General features: G+C 41.7%; 2 protein-coding genes across 5 annotated transcripts in view; one reads left to right on the forward strand and one right to left on the reverse strand.

The window, feature by feature from the left end:
• Window positions 1-11,180, forward strand: LIAS (lipoic acid synthetase). Its single transcript, XM_007426454.4, has 11 exons — window positions 1-216; window positions 1,931-2,109; window positions 2,611-2,704; window positions 3,759-3,839; window positions 4,519-4,675; window positions 5,799-5,856; window positions 5,968-6,096; window positions 7,455-7,600; window positions 8,521-8,591; window positions 9,239-9,350; window positions 10,996-11,180. Exons 1-11 carry the CDS (start codon window positions 109-111, stop codon window positions 11,046-11,048), a joined length of 1,188 nt encoding a protein of 395 aa, XP_007426516.1. The 5' UTR covers window positions 1-108; the 3' UTR covers window positions 11,049-11,180.
• Window positions 11,053-21,294, reverse strand: part of UGDH (UDP-glucose 6-dehydrogenase) — a 20,920-nt gene continuing 10,678 nt past the window's right edge. For all 4 annotated transcript variants that reach the window (XM_088131172.1, XM_088131173.1, XM_025165575.2 and 1 more), the window contains 5 exons: window positions 19,706-19,836; window positions 16,845-16,978; window positions 15,874-15,965; window positions 15,683-15,793; window positions 11,053-14,497 (listed from right to left, as the gene is read on the reverse strand). In XM_088131172.1, the coding sequence (XP_087987298.1) occupies window positions 14,387-14,497; window positions 15,683-15,793; window positions 15,874-15,965; window positions 16,845-16,978; window positions 19,706-19,836 (579 nt within the window). In that variant the 3' untranslated portion in view covers window positions 11,053-14,386. The remainder of the gene's footprint in view (window positions 14,498-15,682; window positions 15,794-15,873; window positions 15,966-16,844; window positions 16,979-19,705; window positions 19,837-21,294) is intronic.

The raw sequence follows: 21,294 nt of genomic DNA on the forward strand, positions 1-21,294 counted from the left end.
GGCAGGTAGTTGGACGCCGAGGCCCTCCATTGAGGGACTTCGGCCCGAGGAGGCGTTCGGTCGCGGCGGCCTCCGGCGGGAAGACGACGCGGGCTCGGCCGGGCCGGGATGGGACCGACCATGCCGCTGCTCGGTCGCGGAGTCCCCTGCGGGATTGTCGCCGCCGCCGCCCTCGCCCCGAGGAGCCTGGCGAGGCTGGGAGCGGAAGGCAAACCGGTGAGAGGTCGCTGCAGAGGACGAGAAAGGCGTCGCTTGGCAGGGACTCCCCTGTTGGCCTCCTTTCCCTCCCCGGCACCCAAGGCTGTATTCGCCGCTATTCCACGATTAACGTGGGCCGCACAACACCCCTGTGAGGTAGGATGGGCCCAGAGGGAGAGCCCCCGCATAGCGGAGCAGTGATTCCTTGACCGCCCTTTCCGGAGGTCCGGCGGCGATTAGACGGCCTTGGCCGATGCGAACAACTTAATAGGATCTGGTCTAGTCAAAGCATGGATGGGGCACCACCAGGAGATCCCAGGGCAGGAAAGTCCTAAAAGGCATTGGCGAACTTAACACGTTGGCAATGAGGCGGGTTCGTGGAGGCATCGGCAGACTTAATATTGATGGCTGTGTCATCTTTAACGATGGGTCCTAGGAAGGGGTTGTGAAAGAGGCTTGTGTGCTGCTTCAGCCCTACTCCTGCGCTGCGTAACACGGATGGGCGGCTGGCCTGATCCAGCAGAGCTCCTCTTAAACCGGGGCTGGGTTGATGCTGCACCTAAGCCGAAAAGCGAGTGGCTTATTTATGGCTTAGTGTGTTGTATCAACCCTGGAGGTGTGCTTATTTAAACCATGGCTAGCATGCTCTGTCAACATAGCCTGTATCTGTAAAAGAAAAAAAAGAGGCTGGGTGCCCTTTGTTTATTCCTTCCCCCTTAACCTGTGGCTTCCCCGAAAAGCTAACATGAAATAAACCAGAGAAGGCAAGCAAAGTGTTTGCTGATAAAAAGGAATAGGTTTCTCTTGCTTCCCCATAGCCTGAGTGGCCCAGTAACCATTGCACAAGGACAAGAATAAAGGAGAGAGCAACTGATGGAAAGGCCCAAACTTCATTACTGCATGCAGCTAATTCAACAGCATGCTGCCAACCCCTTACGATAAAACCTTCCTTTCTTTTTCCACGTCTGATCTCCGGCACTTTTCGGCCACCCGCTGCTCACCTGAAAGGGAGAGTCAGGTTTCTAGCGATCACGTAGTCCCATCAAGGGGTATTGCAGAATGCAAACTCTCTAATATTTGGCTGGAGGGAAGCTCATATGGGCAGAAGCAAACAAGGAAAATGTGCTTCTGGTTCCATGTAGTTGACTTTTGAGGCTGAGCTCTTACAAAGTGTAGTAATTGTACATCAGTCAGACTTGGTTTTAATTAGAGTGACTTATAAGCCTTGTAAAATGAATATTAATGGTAAATAAATAGTACACTAGGGAGATCTTATAAATGTGCAGTAAATATCGGCTGTAGGAGAAAACTACTTTAAAACAGATAACCTTCAATTCCCTTGAAAAAAGGCAGCATGGACACGCCAAACCAGCATCCAGTAGAAGTTTGTTCCACGGATCTAAAGCCCGCTGCAGCCCTTCTGTTCTTTGATTTATTGATCACCAAATTTATACCCACATGCTCCTGGCATGCCAACCCACAGCAGATTACCACTCATTGGACTTCAAAGCATAACAACAGTTCTGCAAAACAACAGAACAAATAATGTCAATGTAAATAAAGATAAATATCTGGCCTGGCTGCTAGGAAAAGGAGAACTGCTTCTGCATAACTGAAGTGTGATTGATCCTGATTCTTTGAGTGAGGCTCTTAAAGCTGCTTTTCTTCTGAAAGCCACAGTCTTTTAAAATGCTACATCGCATTTGCAAAGCAATTCCATTTTTTCCCCTAGGTGTTTGGGAACTGTTGGCACAACCAGTTGAGAACATTAAGTTCGAATTCACTGCCAGAGGAACAGATGAGACTTTTTCAAGGTGGTCCTGATTTGAAGGAGTTTATATCTGGAGAGCTTTCTGACAAAACTAAGTGGGCAGAGTACAAAGGCAATTTAAAACGCCAAAAAGGGGAAAGGTATGGAAAAGTATTTCATGCTTGTTTGTTAGTGACCAATTCAGAAGCAGTTAGTATTTCAGGTTTTTAGCGTAATAAAATAAAATCTCCCTTATTTGAGTGGCATATTGACTATTCAACTGCACCTCATTTACTTAAAATAAAATGGAAGCTCTGTAAAAAGCATAGTATTGAAAGATATATACTTCAAAAACTGTAGAATAAAAAGACATGTTACCATCAGATTGGTGTCATGAACCTAAAGAAGCCTTAAGAAGTCTGTCACACATCTTGCATTCTACCCTGTTCTTAACTTGGTATAAAAAATACTAGTAGCAAAAAAACCCGTGGGTTTAGAAACCCACGTCAATTCTTTGTTTAGTTTGTTTGAAATTACTTGCTGAGTAATAAAAGAAGGTGAGAACGCAAACATTGGATTTACAAAATGGGATTGATGTGGAAAGACAAATAATTTCCAAAATGAGATAATTGGTGAACTAAAGCAAAGTGTTTTATTTTTAGGTTACGGCTTCCTCCCTGGCTGAAAACTGAGATCCCCATTGGAAAAAACTACAATAAACTGAAGAATACATTGCGCAGTTTAAATCTCCATACGGTATACTACCACTACCAAACCCTTTCTTGGTTTGGAAATTTTTATTTTTCTCGTCTCTTTTAGACATTTGAACAAAGAATCTACTTCATTTAAGTTATATGTTAAACGTTATCAACAGTTTTCCTTAAATTTCCAGCTTAGGTTAACTTCTTTAGCATATTTTCTTAGCTCAGTGTGATCATTTCAAGTACATTCTGTTTTGCAAAGGCCTGCAGGGTGCTGATCCTTGCCTTTCCTAGCATGAAAGGTATCCCTCTGGCAAGTAGAGGTTTTCCTAGGGCTAGGATGTGGAACTCCTCTCAGACCCATCTTTCCACGTACACTTCCCCAAATTCCTGTCTCCTCTGTCCCCCTCTTGACTCAGAATATAACCTGTGGGGAGGCTCCTATGTTATCAAGTTTTGGTAGTCCACAAATGCCAGTATCTCTTAAGTTCACTAAACAAAGATAGTTATATGATGTGACCATCCATGCCATATAGCTAAATTATTAACTTAAGCTACTCACTTAATGGAAATTATATAAGCTAGTATGTGCTTTCGGCTGCCAGCTATGTGTTTGTTTCGGTGTTGATATGTTTTTAAAATTACCGTTAGCCGCTCAGAGGTGAGCTAGCCGTATAAATTGATAATAACAACCATAACTTACAATAGCCATCCCTCACACCAGACTAGAGTTGAGATGGAGGAGAGGGAATTAGATAGGAAAAGAAAGACAGGAGAAAGAAGCCCTGTTTAGGCATTACAAAAAGGGTGAATATTCCTGCAGAAGCCACGTTCTCACAAGCCAGCAGAGATGTGTTCGGTCATTGGCCCTTGGTTGATGTGTTTGTTTTCAACTGCTTCTTCTCTTCTGATCAGGAAGCACGAGATGACCCCCCCTCCTCAATTCTCAGACAAAATTGGGGAGAGAAAGCTCATATCTCCCCATGGAATAAATACGGGGAATTAGGGTACTAACTTTCCTGCCGTGAGAAATAATACTGCAAGCTCAAGGGCTTACCATGGCAAGTTAGTTCCTTTCCTATTGCTAATCGTGGTGTCCTTCATGGCAGGTGTGTGAGGAAGCCAGGTGTCCAAACATTGGAGAGTGCTGGGGAGGAGGTGAATATGCCACTGCTACAGCCACCATAATGGTAAGTTGATCGCCAACCTCTGAAGGTCCATCAGGAACAGGAAATCGGGGGGTTCAAAATCTTGTCTTCTGTAGTAGTTTAAGGCAAGGAATTGGCCTTTTGTCCTTATTGGAAGTGACATCCTAATGGGGGACTGAAGTTTGGATCTAAGAAAAGCTGGGTTGCATCAGATCAGTGGCTTAATAATGTGACAGCCTGTTTCCCGCAGCGGCCATCTCCCACGATGAGAGTTAGTGTGGCATAATACTTAGGGAATAGGACCAGGGAGACCCAGGTTCTAGACCCAGATTCAGAGCCAGAGAATCTCCCTGGGTGGCTTTGGGCTTCCATGTTATTCCCTCCAATTGCATGAATGTCCCCACAATGCAGGGAACATCAAAATGGGCATGATGGCTGAAGGAGCGTTGCGAAGCGATCCCGCCCATTTTGTGTGTGTCACATCACACACATGTTCCAAATGGGTGGGTCTTGCCTCATGATGTCCCATCTGCCGTCTTGCCTGTTTTGATGCTCCCCGCTCCCAAGTTTTTCTTTGCCTCTTTGCAAAGAGATCTGATACCTCTGGTCTTGATGCCATCTGCTATTGACATGTTTCAGTATTTACATCTTGATTCACGAGTGGTTCAAATAATTTGAAAAACCATTTTTTAGGGGGGAAAACTTAACTCTTCTATTTTAGTTAATGGGGGACACGTGTACAAGAGGCTGTCGCTTCTGTTCAGTAAAGACGTCAAGAAGTCCTCCTCCGTTAGATCCAGAGGAACCGCATAACACAGCAAAAGCAATTGCTGAATGGGGACTGGATTACGTTGTACTGACCTCTGTAGACAGGGATGGTAAGTTGTATTTCTTTCTCTGAGAGAAGACTCAGCCATGTTATATGCAAAAATCTTCTACTTAAAAGTTTCTCAGAGTTAATACAAAGGAAAGAACGCCTGTAGTAAATGCTTTTCATTAAAGTTGCAAATGCTTCTCTGTCTCTGCAGTTCCAGGGGCAAAATCCTGCATAGGTTTTGGATACTTCCAGTGGAATGCTCTGATTTTTCATTTTTCTTCTTTGCTGTTCTGATTTCTCTGTCCTTAAAAATGTGTGCATAAACATACACAAAAGAAATGGGGATCTCTGGTGAGAGAACATACACTGTAGTTGCAGAAACGCACTGGAGCCGTTTAAATACATTGTTAAATCCTTGCAGAATCCTGGGGGCAGCACCTAACCAACCTTGGCTGATCTCAGAAGCTGAGCAAGGATGGGCTAGTACTTGGGTGGTAAACCACTAGCTGTGAGCTAGACTGGGAATTGGAAAAAGGCCACTTCCACATCATTGCCAAGAATGCAATGTGGTCACATTCCTGAAATCAACAGAAGTTGAGCTCTAGGGCAATTTTATTTTATTTATGAGTTGACACGGGTGAATAGCTTTTGCTTAATGCTCTCCTCTAATACACTATAGTTGGAACGCTTTTAGGGGTGATCAGCACCAAACCATATTTTTCTGACAGAAGTTGCACTTCCAGCAAATTGTAACTTGCTTTGAGATCTGGGTTGACAACAACAGCCTGGCCAGCAAATTAGAAAGCTGAAAAGGAAAAGAGTCACAAAAATTGAAATCCAACAACTTAATAAACATGCCTTACATTCCTCCATTAGATGTATGTAAAGATGGCCTCTGAGGATTTTTTTTTCATTATTTTCGAGACCCCAAGTAAAATGAAACATTCACACAAGCATCTGGTAGAGTAGAAACCATTGTGATGTCACAGGCATCATAAGATCATGCAAATTATGTCGATGATGTAATTTGCTTCAGTTGCATGCACGTGATCTTACTCAGCCCCTGCTTCCATCTTGGTTGCTTTTGAACGTACAGAATTATTCTTGTGTACCAAACTTCCTCAGATCTGCATAAAACACATATTTGTTCAGCATGTGAAATAACTCAAGAATAATCTTTGCAGATCTTTCTGATGGAGGAGCTGAACACTTTGCAAAGACTGTATCACAGTTAAAAGAAAGGTACATGTAAATATTAATACACTGAATGAAAAATTGTAGTTCTAAAAAAAGGTCGCCGCAGCAGTTTTCTAGACAATTGTGCGTATCCACCGTATGTTCCTTGCTTTGCAGGAATCCAAAAATTCTTGTGGAGTGCTTAACTCCTGACTTCCGAGGGGATCTCAAGGCCGTGGAGAAAGTTGCTTTGTCTGGGTTAGATGTGTATGCCCACAATGTGGAGACAGTTCCAGAATTGCAGAGGTGATTAAAGGTGATACATACAAACAAATAAGATTTATATGATCGTTGTTTGCTATCAGCTAGAGATGTCCTCATTCAAAAGGACACTGGTAGTTCAACCTCGCGATCTTAAGAGCATAAGCTGTGCCCTGGTGGATCGGAGCCCTGGCCCGTCTAGTCCAGCAGTCTGTTCTCACAGTGGCCAGCCGACTGCACAACGAAGCCTTCTGGCCTCCCAGCAGATGGCCTTCAGAGACAGCCCCACTGCCATCATGAATCCCTGTGACTTTCATGAACTGGTCCAACCCTTTGTTGAAGCCAGCCAAGCTGGTAGCCAGCATCACATCTCATTGTAGTAAATTCCAAAGCTTGATTACACGTTATATAAAAAAATACTCCCTTTTGTCCTGATTCTTCCAGGATTCAGTTTCATGGGTTGACCTCTGGTTCTAGTATTTTGGGAAGGGGGAAAGAGCTTCTCCTTGTCCACTTTATCCACACCATGTGTAATTTTGTATACCACAATCATGTCCCCTCTTGTTCGCCTCCTTTTTGGGAGATCAGTAGATCATCAGGACTAGGCTATTTTCTGCTCAGAGAAGGTTCAGTTTTTGCCTTTTTTTTTCAGGCATATTCAAAAAGCTAACTTTCTACAGTTTGTGTTGCTGCTCTAGATTGCTAGTTGTATCAGGGCAACTGTTTTGTTTGAATGTGCTTTAAAATTCCCTTCTATTTTTGCTCCATATAGTCAGATTTTTCAGAATTTATCATAACCCGTCTCTCTAAGTCAGCTTCCATGCCTCCTCTAGAACTGAACCGCCTCGATTCATGTTCAGAGTCAAGGACTGCATTTTTGTGAATTGTTTTTAGGCCTACCAGTGCTCTAACATATGTTTATATTTTTGAAAGGTCTCTCCCAATTTACATCTGTCCAGGTGTTTTGGGCTATAACTCCCATCAGCCATGATCTATGCTGGCTGGAAGCCATTGGGGGTTTTGTCATAAATCCAATCGTTTATTCAAGGAATTCACACCAAGAAATGTGACTTCCTAGAGATTAATTTGTTGGAGTTACCTATTAACACAATGGTGTTGGAGGAGACCTGAAACCCCTAATCCAGCATTCTCCTTTACAATAGCCAACCACATGTTTAATAGTAAGCCCCATAAATAATATTATTTATGTTAGCCATTTTCTGCTGAAATTGGTATTCTGAGGAACACTGTCTCTCGTGCGGCAAGATCTCTTTCCACTGTTCTTCTAAACGTTCTTCTCTCTTAGAACATGGATAAAACTTAGCCAGAGATGCGGCAACTAAGATCCATGCTAAAGTTTACCCGTATCATACTCAAAACTTTTATTATTCGTTTTCTTGCAGCAAAGTTCGTGACCCTCGGGCAAACTTTGAGCAATCCATTTGCGTTTTGAAGCATGCTAAGAAAGTTCAGCCAAATGTAATTTCTAAAACATCTATCATGCTTGGTCTGGGGGAAACTGATGAACAGTTACATGCCACACTGAAAAGTAAGTTGAGAGCAGAGGTGACGGGGGGGTAGAGGGTCAAAAACGTCAATATAGCAGCTGCAAGTGTGCAATCAGTGTCCCACCCTTATTTACATTTGTTGCACACGTGATTCCCATTAAAAAAGGACAGGGCTTGGATTGCACAGCCACCACCTTGACTTTTTTACACTCCACCCCCTGGTTGAGATCAATGTATTAGTATTTTCAGTCGTAAGTTTGCCTCATCCAATTTTCATATCAATTGGCATATTTTAGAGTGCTTTTTATATGCAATTTCTTCCTGATGCACTTTTAGTTACACAGTGTTTGTGTTGAGGACTACACCACGAAAGCCATTTTTCTTTTGCCAGCAAAAAGAATGGTGATATGATCTGTGTGTTAGCCAGGGAAATGAAAATTAGATCTCTTAAAAATGGAGATGAAATTAATTTCTCCCCATCCCTCAATGTTAGTAATGATTTCGTGTACACCATTAGCAAGAAACCCTCATACCCCAAAGCCATGATTCATAGTGGATCCTTGGGTTAATGGCCGAGGATTTGTTTCAAAAGAGCTTAAGGCAAGTGAGATTTGACTGTTATTCTTTGCAAAGGTAATGTTTTGACACCATATTGGGAAGCTTATGCTGATGTTTGACTCTAAATATATCAAGTGTTGATACGTATCTTTTATATTTAATAAAACCAGCATTATTTAATAGTCCCCATGAAGAGTTCAGCACGAAGCAGGGTTGAACCTGGTTAATACTTTAAGGGGAGAACCATTTACTTGCTTTTTAATGGGAATCTTACTGCATTACTTGAGAACAAGGGCTAGTGAAATCAGTGATGTTTACTTCCAAGCGAACGGGAAGTAGAAAATAACGCCAAATCATGGTTCTATCATTTACTAAAAATGTCTTTTTTTAAAAAAAAAAACAGGATTACGTGAAGCAGACGTGGATTGCTTGACCTTGGGACAGTACATGCAACCAACAAAGAGGCACTTAAAGGTGATATTTTAAAAACTAAATTGGAGGCTTAAAATTCATTGCTTAAAATATTCTAAAACTTGTTGAAAAAAATCTGGACTAATATTGATTGCATTTAACTGAGGGCAATAAACATTTTGAATTTAGCCTCGCATTTTGGGTTCACAATACCCTAGCCCAAGCACAAAACAGTTAATTGGAGCATTTTAGAACACATTCCAAGATTAAAATGCAATCTTTTGAGCCCCAGATAGCTTTTGGAAGCTTCCAAAATGCTCAAACACCCTGTTTTGTCTTCAGAGCAATTGTTTTGCACTTGAAATGGGACATTTCAAACTTGAGGTGAGATATTTCAGCTTCAGAACAGTTCAGATTGAAACATTTTGCATAATACTAGTGGCAAGCTCTGGATTTCTTTGGAGACAAACCTGGGGGGCGGTATTAAAGGGTTTAAACGTGGCCATTTGCCCAGTTGTGAGGTTTAATAGAGAATCCAACAGCATCATTTTTCCTTCCCTTTGCACAGTGCACCTGAGATCAAAGAGAGGATTCTACCCTGAAATGTATCTGAACGGAAGTACGAAAGTGCTTTTGTGAAAACAATTAGAAAGCAATCCTGCTTCAGATGACCCATAACTTTTCTGCCGTTGTAACATTATTTTATGCAGGTTGAAGAATATATTACTCCAGAGAAGTTTAAATACTGGGAGAAAGTTGGAAACGAACTTGGATTTCATTACACTGCTAGTGGGCCTCTTGTGCGTTCGTCTTACAAAGCAGGTAAAATGTGTGGTTTGTCAGATTAGCAGGACCATAAATGTGTCACTAGCCCCAATCACAATGGTTATGAGTGCAATAGATTGTTAAATTATTATTAACTAAATATTACTAGGCAACAGTATTTGGATCTGAAGTGGACAAAGGTGCTTTGAGTCCCTCAGGGACACCTTTGTCCCTGTTAGGTATGAACATTGCTTGGCTGTGCAATGTTTTTTTTTTTTTTTCAAGTCAGTCTTGACTCCTGGTGACTGCCTGGACTAGTCCCTGCAGTTTTCTTGGCAAGAATTTGGAAGTGATTTGCCATTGCCTCCTACCTAGGGCTGAGAAAGAATGACTGGCTCAAGCTCACCCAGCTGGCTGTGTGCCTAAGGCAGGACTAGAACTCACGGTCCCCCGGTTTCTAACCTGATGCCTTAACCACAACAAACTAGCTCTCCTACTAAATATGCAAGATTTTTATTTTATTTCTACTTATTAGTTGAACTGGTCTGGTATTTCAGTTATGCTCCATATTAATTGGGCCCTGATGCCAACTTCACGTATCCAGTGTGCAGCAGACTGTAGCCAGGGTTAATTCAGATGTAAATTGCTAGGTAATTTGTAACATTATGAGCACCTCAGCCTTACGTTGTTAACCCGTGCTGATTGCTGCTAGTTGAAATAGAAGTACCAGTGTGTAGCACAATGATGTGCGAAAATAATATGATTAACATTTCTACCAGTACTTGGTGTGTCTTCTCCCAACAGTTACCCCATCACTTTGCTTGCTTGGTGTTAGCCTCGTCGCAAAAGCCAGCATCTATCAGGTGTCCTGGCACTACCATCTTCTGGTCAGAAGTCTCCTGGGATGAGGTTACGTAGGAGGAACAGGATTTGGCAAATATGGCCATTCAGAGTAGGGATGTCTCAACTGTTTTGAAGTCTCTTGTAATAAGCAAAGGTACAGCTAGAGCCCTGCAGAGTTTTGCTTGGGAATAAGTTTCGTTCAAGTCATGGTATTTTGTCCTTTCTGCAAGCATGGGTAGAATTGGCTTATTAGTTTGTTGAAGACTATGGTTGGGGACTTTTTTCCAGTTGCTGAACACCTTGAGAGTTATTCTAAATTAAAATTCCTGAATTCCATCACTCATCCTACATATATTTATATAGGCCTGTGGCTGAAAAACAGATTTCATTTCATTTCATCTTGCAGAAATATGATGTAGAAATTGTGAGTGAGCTGCTCCCTTTAACTTAATCCCTACGGTGCTGAATATGGCTGTATGGAACTTTGGATCTGATTTCCCCAAAGGCGCTTTGAAATGCTTGGGGTGTAAACACAGCCCCTGGCTGGGTATGTTCAAGAACTACCACCTTTTCTTGGGTGCAAGGGGGAGCTGCACAGCCCCAGCAAAAGGGAGAGCTGCCTTAAAGACCGTTGGCCAGCTGCTACGTTTGGGCTCTCCCACACTCTGAAACCCTTTTGGGGAATGAACCCCAAAGAACTGCACAGCCTTTGTGCTTGAGAACAGAGAGCCAGGAGATCTTTTCAGATTCCTTCCCATAGTTGATGCTTCTCCTGTATTTTCCTGTAATAATGAGAACAAGTACAAATGGAGATTTTGCTGCTTAGTTAAAACTCCTGCTTTTGTTTTGGGCTGGGCAGGTGAATTTTTCTTGAAAAACTTAATACACACGAGGAAGAAAAAAGACATCTGAAGTGTCAACACCAACAGGAAGAATTCCACTACTTTAATTGTAACATTCTAGATGGCAACATCACAGATAAACCCAATAATCAGTTTGGAAGGCTTGTGTTGCTTTATCAAAATTAAACCTCGCTACAAAATATTTGATTTGTTCCTGGGCTCTTACATGTTCTAATGTTGTACAAAAAGTAATTTGTTATACATTAAGTGGCTTTCAGACTTATCAAGAAAAACAGAAGTAGCATGAGCATATACATTAGGGAATCAAAAGATTCATATGCATCTTTTAACTATCTCAGCAGTAATCATTTTTGGAGGAGGGATGCTCTGGTGACCCCCACACACTTTGCTAAGCATCTGTTCAATTCTTCTGAACAATCCCACTCATGAGATAGCTCTCTGTCATATCACTGTTTATGTGAAAGTTCTACGCACAGAGTACATGTATTTTCTCATTGACCATAAATAGGATGAAACGAAACTGCATGGTAAATGATGTTCTTGATGGGTTAGGAAGCCCAATGCTACATGTTTTAGGGAAAATGTTGATGCTATTTTGATTCTATATTGTGAACCATTCACTCCTGTCAGCAGTTGTGTGGCAACGGGACTGACAGAACTAGCTGTAGTATTGTTACATTTTAAGGCAGAGAATCAAGGGATTTTCACAATGCAGTAATAGACAGATAGAATAGAATAAAGTAATGATAGTATGCTGGCAATAGGCTGAAATTCAAGGAGGCATACTATGGATGAATTTATAAAAATCTATGGCATAGATGCTCTTAAGAGCAAGCTAATTCTCAGACTGACAGGAGGTATTTATAGAGACAATTACTATATTCTGATGTCATCCCTCACCCTAAATAACCTAATTGCTGGAAGTGTGAGGGGGAAAACTTCAGATATAGAAAGCAGAATTACAGAGAAAAACTTGATTGTAGGGTCCATAACTGTTCATCATGTTCAATGCAATACCAGGAAACAAAAATGAATCCTGCCAAAAATAGAGACTTTACCAGACAAGACTGAACTCTGAAGCTCGTCAAAACATTGGGAAAAACTAGGTAATAGATTAGGTCCAGAACTTACTTTTCATAAATGGAAAGTCTCATTGGAACAGAATGGGAAAGAAGTCGTGCCTCTAATCCTAGATAATTACCTGCTCTGGAAGTTTGGGGAAACTTTTGGCCCAAAAACTTCTGTTCTTTCTCACTCCCTGAAGCAGAGAGTGTGTTAGTTTTGGGAGAGTTCAAAATTAAGCTCCAGACTTCAAAAACTGTAGGACATGAGCCAATGGTTAGCTTTTTACTTTCAGTTCCACAAGGCATTCGTGCCACTTTTTAATCCTATATTTCCACATTCATCTCATATCAGAGATCATGAGAATTTCCACTGGATTACCTGTTTAGATTTCTATTTCTTAGGTGTTTCTTTGGGCTAGTGGAAAAGAGGGCCATACGTAAGGGGAACTGCTGTATTATAAGCAATGACAACATTGAAAAAAATGTTGGAATCCTCTCACTTTTAGTAACAAGATGCAATTCAAAACTTTAAGACAATACATATGCTGTCAAACAAAATATATTAACCAATCCTTTTGGGGGGAGGGAGGGAAATATGTTTTCTTTTGGGGTGGTGATCTCATGCTATGAAACACAATATACTGAAAAATGTGACCTTATCTATGAAGAACTGCCTTTTTAACACTGTAACAAACATGAACAATACATTGGCTTAATATCACTAAACATAACACAATTATTCTCTCATTGCAATGAGGTAGTGAGCTGATTAATACATAATATATGGTTTTGTTCTCTTAGAGGTCTAGAACTTTTGCTCCTACAACATTCTTGAATGTTAACTCAGTTATCAAAAAGGAAAAACCTAAATTCTGTGGTAGTCGGGTTAAACTGTTGGCTTCAAGCTCAGGTACAATGTTAGCTTTTTCCCAACTAGCCAGACTACTTTATGCAAGGTATCAATGAGGCTGAGTCAGAAAAAAGAAAAATGATTTGACATTAATTTTGAGGCAGTTTTGACAAAACGGCAATTTGGAGAGATGTTTACAGCTGACCCAAGGAGAAGGTGGATTTCTATTCTGATGATTTTCAGTACAAATGTGGGTGAGAATTACACAGTGATCCCATTCCAATGTCATACTAAACACACTGGAAGTGAGAAACAGAAACACCTCCTTTTTGCCATTATCTACAGCTCTTATGTGCCATAGTTCACTGGCACAACAAAATGAAATGAAGCAAGCTGCAAAAGAATCAGATCCCCGGAATATCTCTTGTAATAAAGACAGGAAAGGATATCAGTAGGACTAATGTCTCAGACTCCCTGAAAAAGGAGAGGATGTTCACGTTCCAAGATATTTAAGGGTATTCTTTGTCCTAGTTCACACGGCAGGCTTAAACCATATTCTACCTTGTTTGGTCTTGACTTAGTGTGTTGTATGAACCCAACCATTTTGATTTATTCAGTAAACTATGGTTAAACAAATCAAAGCTTAATATATTGTTTTGAGATCAGATCAATTCAATATGTGGAGGGAACTACAATTAAAGTCCCGAGATTGCTTTTAACCACAATAAGAAACATACTTAGCTTAGCTTCTAAGGTAGGCTTCCATAGAAAACTCTGAAACTGATGGACAACATATCAGCAACTGAAGAGAAAGCAGAATCAATTATTTCCTATCTTGGGCCCCCTCTGGAATAAGCATATTTTTATGCAAATACCCTCAACCATCATTCTATTAATATCTTGACTTCACTCTTATAGCAAAAAAGTATGTCTTAACTGAATAAACTGACCGTACCTGACAACAGTCTAATTCAAACTTCCAACATGAAGAATGTTACATGGTATAATATAGACTACAATATCAAATAGGATAGGGGGGTTCTTGCTTTCTTCTAATTTTAACCCAAGACATCAAAAACTAAAATGAAGTTTGTGAGTCTTGCAAAAACCTAGTCTTGAAGTTTGAAGCAGACAGGTTGTTCTCTTAAAAAATACTAAAACTTTATGGCTGTATAGTTTCACTTCATTGATAGAAGTTACAATATTAGAAAAATAGACATTATAAAACACAATCTGGATTGAAAATGTCCCAGATACAATGCTACTGTATGGTTCTTATAAAATCCTTTTAACTATGCAAAAATACTAAATTCCATTTAGCCAGAGCTGAACATGGTCTCGCTGATTTCAGAGGGAGATATTTAAATCCCCTATTGAAATAAAAACATTTTAAATGCTTTATTGTGGCTCAAAGGTGCCTATTATTTTCTTCTTCTTTTTTCTTCTATTCCAACTTTTCTGTACCAATGAAACCTATACTCTTGGCTTCTTAAGAGGAGGCTCTTGCAAGCTGAACTTTGGTATGTCGCAGGAAGAAGCAAAGGGAATTCTTTTGGCTGATATTTTCTTTCCAATTGTCTCAATCTGAAGCGAAAAGAAAATTAGACAAAGTCAGCTGACAAAACATACCATAAGCTGATCTTCCCAGAGAAGTTCTTTCTGAAGATGGAAAAAGAATGAAATTTGTACTTTTTTTCTAATGCCACGTAGTACAAAAAAGGACTTTTAACAGTTTTGTGCAAATGAATTGGCAGTGGTATTAAAACTGCATTAAGATTGTCATCAGTGGCACACCCAACCACCTACAGCCTTTTTGCAGCTCCTTTGGACGCTGCCCTTTCAAGGCCCTCCGGTGGTCCCCACCTGCACCACTGGGGAACATGAAGGCTTAGGGCAGACTTCGATAGCTTCTCTGTCACGGGGCCAGGATGGAAAAAACAAGCATGGAACTGATGCACCAAGGCAGCAGGAACACCTTGGTGCAGGGTTCGCACCTGAGCAGAGGCATCTGGGACAAACTCTAACGATGCAAAGATGGTGGAACATGCATCACAAAGCAAACCCTGGCTGTCCCTGCTTGTGTCCCAAGGTCACGTATGTCACGTGCTTTGCACTGTGATGCGAGTTTCAACATTTGCCTCCCTGTGGACCCCGTCTACCTGTGCCAGAAGGAAACAAGCTGGATATGGCTCCCTTTCCCAGGATGCCTGACCACCTTGGAGCAGCAACTCCCTGCCCCTTTCTTGAAAAGCAAGAGGTTGAGTGAAGCTGTCAGTAGCTGTTGCCTTACCGACAGCAGGCAAGCCAAGCCGAATGAGCTGTTCTCCTGTAACGATGAGTCTGAACCTTTCCCATCAGGCTGTGGATGGGAAAGGTGCAGAGGTGAGTGAGGCTAGGTCTCCCAGTTCAAGGTACAGCAAGGGTTCTGAAGTGGAAGCTTTGATGGTGCCCAGCCTTGTCTTTAAGGCAGTGAAGCTTCAAGCTTTCAGGATGGAAAGAGAAAGAAAAGCCAATGTTCCTTCTTTCCTTGCTAACGTTTGGAGAAGCTCTCGGATAAATATGGCAACCTACTGGCTGTTTTCACATGAGATGCTGAACTACAAACTAACCACGCATTTTACTCTTAATTTGTTGTGCAAACCCAACCCACGTGGCTACTTTCTAGTTCAGTGTTATGCAGACTCAGAGATCGGGGTGGTTCAAGGAAACCATGGATTAGTTGAAGCTGGTTGCACTGTTAGTGAGCAAAAGAAGGGAACAAGATAATACCTGGAAACCAATCACTTGCAATTGATTATGAAGGTCATCCAGGACTCTCCTGCCATCAAAGATAAAAGCTGGCTTCAACATCTTTTTGTGAATACGCTCGTAATCCAGCTCCTGAAAATGATCCCAAATAATGTTTCAGCGGCAGGAATGACTTGCATCGGATACTCTGCATGGGGCTTCACCGTATTTACCTTAAACATGTCCCACTCTGTGCAGATGACAAGAGCGTGGGCCTCATCACACGCTTCGTAGGGGTCCTTACTAATGGTGACTAGTCGTGATACTATAATGGATAGAGAAAGAGAGACAGAAGAAGGCATCAAACAATGAGCATTATTTGGCCAAAGAGAAGCCCATTTAAACCTGTTAATTTCAGTGGGAGAGATTTAAGCACTGGACAACTATCCCATCAAAAGGAAGCAGGACTTCAGTTGTGTTTTCTTTCCAGCTTTCTGTGTTTGCTCTGCTACATTTCACTGAATTATATAACCAGGTCTGTTTGTACCCTGCGCGTACAGTACAATACACCCTCCTCCCGCTATTCTCTTTTAGAGTAAACAGTGTCACACAGAGCATAACTGAAGCAACTGGGGATAGGAGATTCAATAAGAGAAGAGGCAAGGAAACCTCACTAAATCTACTCTGTACTGATAAAAATAATTCTTTACGTACCGAGACACCCGAAATTCTCTGCCTAATACTGCACATATAAGTTGCATCATCTGATTTTGCATGACGTATCTTTCTTTCATAAACAGTTCATACAGGAGCGCAGAAGCCTCAACCCCAATCAGTGGAACTGTTCTTCAGTTGCTCCCTGGCCTTCAAACATTTCAGCACATTCAAGCATATCATTATAGCAATAATGGGTAGATATTTCCAAGAAATATCCCCATATACCGTATTCTTTTGACTGAATTACAGCATACAGGTAGTGACCAGTCTAACCTCTGGCCTCACTCAGTGATCACTCAGTTTTTTGAACTCCTTCTTTTAAGTATTCATTAGCACTCTTTTCCCCCAACGTTGACATGAATGATTAACAAAGCTTTTCAATATCCTGATTTTGCTTTGTTTTAAAGTGTTGTTTATCTCGTTTATTCTGTCTACTTGCCTACTTTCTCCGACTTGGAAATGCTTTTAGAAAGCAAATCCCACTCACCTTGGTCATCCTCTGATACACCTGGGTGAGAAAGATCAAGAATGATTTGCTCTCTCAGCACTTTGGGATCATAGATATGAAGTCTTGCACCTTCGTCCATTAAATATTTGCTGATGTAGATGCTGGAGGATTCTCTAAAAATAAAATATACGACCTCATGAAATCATTACCTCTGGTAACCATCATCTAAATTTGACCGAGGATACCTAGGTTGAAAAGGCAAGTTTATACTCTACAGGGTGGGAGTTGTTAACAACTTATCAAAACAGATGGGTATTACAGACTATGCACCACTGAATATAATGGGATTTACTTTTGTGTAAAGACACATAGTATTTGCCTAGAGAGTTTGCAACTAAAGCTCTATCCATTTTTTAAATCTAATCTTAGCACGCTGGAATTATCAATGTAGTTTTGCAAGCAAGACCTTTAGAAATTAAAACATGTATTTGTTTTTTGGAATTTATTCTCCTTTGGAGGAAAACACAAAATTATGGCCTACAACTACTATAACTCTTGATAACACGGGTGTCTGTGGGGGCAAGGTGCAAAAGTTAAGAGGGCAGCTGGACCACATGGCCCTTTCTACACGTGTTGCTGCTTGATGGCCTGTTTGCAGCTGAGCTTCTAAACTCCCTCCCCAGGGCTCCTACTAAAATGGGCTGACACCATTATTCATGCTTGGAAAAGGTTAGTTTTGCTCTGGCCATTGCTAGAGCAGGGCTCTATGGCTGATGTCCTCTCTAGCATGAGGTTCCTCTACTGCTATTAGTAGCAGGGAAGAAGATACCCTGATAGTTGTTGAGGGGGGGATTAAAGCTTTTTCTTCCCTCTATGATCCTATATACATCCGGTATGCAAGCATCTGGAAGACACCCGCATGTGTACACACAGGCGCACTCTGGTATGGCTCCCAATTTTGCACCACGTGACAAAGCCAAGCAGCTGGAATTTATGTTATGGTCAGAACCACACACCCCAAATCTCCATAACCTTCTTATTTTCACATTGCAAGTAGAATTATTAGTAATCAAATATAAAACAAAAATATAGCAACAGAATGAGTTTATATTTTCCCGCTCACCCTGTAATCAAACGTTGGAAAGTTTAAAGGGGAAAAAAACAAGCAAGCACCTTGTTTATTTCAATCTCAGGGGCTAAGAGAAGACGGTTTAAACTAGAAATTAGAGATTACTGTTAAATCAGAGGATTGTATGCTCTGTTAACCCCAGGACCATAAAAGGAGAAGAAGTGAAAGGTAACTAGCATCAGGTTCATCAGGTGATAATCTTCCCGGCTTGGCCTGGTATCCTCACGGGAGTGTATTTACCTACTGATTAAATGAAACTCACACAGCTTTGGGGAATAGATAGTTAAGTTGCAGAGAGGCTGTAAACCCACAACCTTGAGTGCTCTGCTATTTCAGTGCTGGGGTGCAAAAAATGCCCCCCTGCCTCCTTTTTGCATCTGCCAGAGTGGATAGGCCCCAAGCTTTCACCCTTTCCCTCCTTTCCTGTTTTTTGAAGGGGGGGAGGGCACTAATTTCACTGGGGAAAATTGGGGCATGCTGGCTGGGGAATTCTGGGAGTTGAGGTCCACGCTTCTTAAAGTAGCAGAGGCTGAAAAACCCTGCCCTACAGCCTCCACACATTCAGGCAGGCTGACTGAAGGGAGGTTGTATTGGCTTGAAAAGTTCTCCTTTTCATCCAGGACTACTTTATCCGGGTTGGGGCTTCAGGCCCGTGCCTGAATGCAGGTGAACTGGAGGGAGAGGGCATCGATCATGGCCTTGTTGCCTCCTCTCTTTGAGCCTCCTGGACTGCTCCGCTGCTGTACACATTTGCAATCCATGCACTTCTCTAGGTTGGACAAGGCACGTCCCCCATTAGAAAAGGAAACCTGTGTTTGGGCGTGTTCCACATGGGAGTGCAATGGGCCCTGGTCCTGTCCTAGGGGAGCAGGCATTCTTCAGTTGGCTGGCACACCGCCAAATGAAAGCCAGGTACACAATGCCATTGGCAGAGGTCCCTCATCCCCTGGCAAGAACAAGGGGACAGAGATGGACGCCACAGAATGGAGGAGATCAGCTTGTGCAAAGGCAGGAGGAAAAGAGCCAGTCAAATGGGGACAGAAAGAGGTTGAAAGCTGTACATGCCCTGCATGCCAACTGTCCACCAGGACCCATATGTGCCCAGCAGCCGTTTTGGGAAGCCCATACTTGGAACAGGCGAAGAGGAGCACCTTAAGGGGATTACAGCTAGGGTTGGGGGGTTGATAGGAGGAACACTGAGGAACGTCTGGAAACACACCAAGAAGGCTTTTGGTTTTTATCATGGTGGCACCCATCCCCAGGTTCTTTGGCAGTGTCTGATGGGATGTAAGATCCAAAAGGTTGAGCATGACTGCTCCTCCCAAGTGTTAAATGCAGAGTCGGTAACCCAAAGGTTGCCCAACTCTCTCTGATTGGGTCAAAAGCCCCACACCAGCAAGCTACAGAAGGTCATCGCTGGCAGTCAGACCCTGGGGGGCCATTTTTGAAGTTTAAGGGTGGGAACAGGAGTGGCTTATCCTAAAAGCAAAAAAGTGAAGTGAGCTCATTCAAAAATAGCAGGAGATCTTTGAATGGACAGATAGGGTAAACATGAGAAAAAGAAACAAAGTCAATTCTTGAAACTTATTTGGTTTTGGATTTCCTCTGTGTAGGAGTTGGCTTTGTTTGGGATCAATGTAGGACAGAAGCAGTTGGTTTAGACCCATGCTGGCTGGGGAATTCTGGGAGTTGAAGTCCACCCATCTTAAAGTCGCTGAGGTTGAGGAACCCTGGTTTAGACTAACTGCTGTTTGAGCTTCCCTTGTTTTACCTCGTATCTCCAGTGTCCTTTTTAAATGCAAACCCCAAAATAGCAATCTTCTTATCGGTGACAGTGTTGAACAAGCTATCAATGATCCGAGAAGCAAATCTTCTTCGTTGATAATCATTCATGTCAATTACCTGCAATTATTTGTTGAAAAAGAGAAAGGGGGAGAGAGAGTAAGGGCTCCTTCTTTGTAAACATCGAATGAAGTTTACTCTAATTTTTCTCACATCAGCGTATAAAGCCCAAAAGCTGGGGAAAATATATGCTGCTCAGAAATATAAATGTGTTTTCTTTGTACAAATTCACACCAAGGATATCCAGCCTGTTTTGGTTCCAAGAGCTGCACTTGGTTGCCAAGTTAGGAGATGCATATGTCCACACTCAGACACACACAGATGCACACACAATCCCTTTCTCTCATTCCTGCTCAGAGATACGGAACATGTCTTCCCTTATACAACAGGCAGCCTTCTTTCTGAGACAGATTCAGCCAAGACTCTTTTAGCCAAGGATGACTTAAGAGGAAGGATAAGATCTCAGTCGTCCAAACTCTTAAAAAAAACCCTCTATTTTTCAAAGCTAAAGACATTGTAGACCTCACTCCCTAGAGAAGAATGGGGAGGGGGAAGACCATATAAATCTCTTCTCAACTTGTAATGCTAAGCATTTTGCCCAACAAGCCTGAATTTGCTAGACAAATTCTCCTATCTTCTAGCAGGTCATAAGATCACGACTACCCATAATGTAGAGTGAGGCAACAAATATTGTCCAATAAAACTGCATTTATTCAATATGTTTAAAATCTTCTCTCACTTTCCTTTCCTCCTAATTCTTTTAACTTCTTTTAATTGCCATTTTTAATGACAGACATAAAAATTTAGGTATATACTGTATGTGTTTATGTACACACTTGGTCAAAGACCGCAATAAAGTTTACCTACTTGCCTACCTAGCCAATTGCTGTGTTTTTTCCAACCAACTGGAAAACTTGTAAATCTTGGAATTCCTGTAAATCTTGGAATTTCTAGATTTCTCTTGCTTTTCATGCAGAGCAACTCAGTAAACAACTAATTGGGAGCACCAAGAATTCAAGGCTATTCCAAGAGAATGGATTTCTTTCTGCAGAAGCAGAAATGAAAAACGGCAGATATTTGGTGCACTTATATTCTGCTTTTCCTTCAGGGGATCAAAATGACATATATAGTTCTCGCCCCAAAATTTCAATTTAACACTTAATCGCCACTAACTGGATTTTTCAAAGAAAGTTTACAAGCAGAAAAGTAAAACTTTCTTCATCCTTTCTGGCGTCCATAATTTCAAATCATTTTCCTTCATGCTTCAAAGCCAAGACAGATCTGCAGCATATGTTAGTTGTCTAGGGATGAAGCTATAAATAGCTTAAAAATAATAAACAGCCAATAAAATCATACCCAGGGACAGCATTTTTTAAGGGTGGGGAGTTTAAAAGGCTGACGCTTAAGGCTTGACATCTCTACCCAAAATAGGTTCTGGCTCTGCCCACTTTTGGAAGGCACACAATGGCGCAGCTCTTGAGAAGATGAGAGGTTGCACTCCTGTAATCTATACCACAA

This window comes from Python bivittatus, unplaced genomic scaffold (assembly GCF_059951505.1).
Source record: "Python bivittatus isolate LINGU-HERP-01145 unplaced genomic scaffold, Pbiv_v1 ctg000970_np1212, whole genome shotgun sequence".
NCBI lineage: Eukaryota > Metazoa > Chordata > Lepidosauria > Squamata > Pythonidae > Python > Python bivittatus.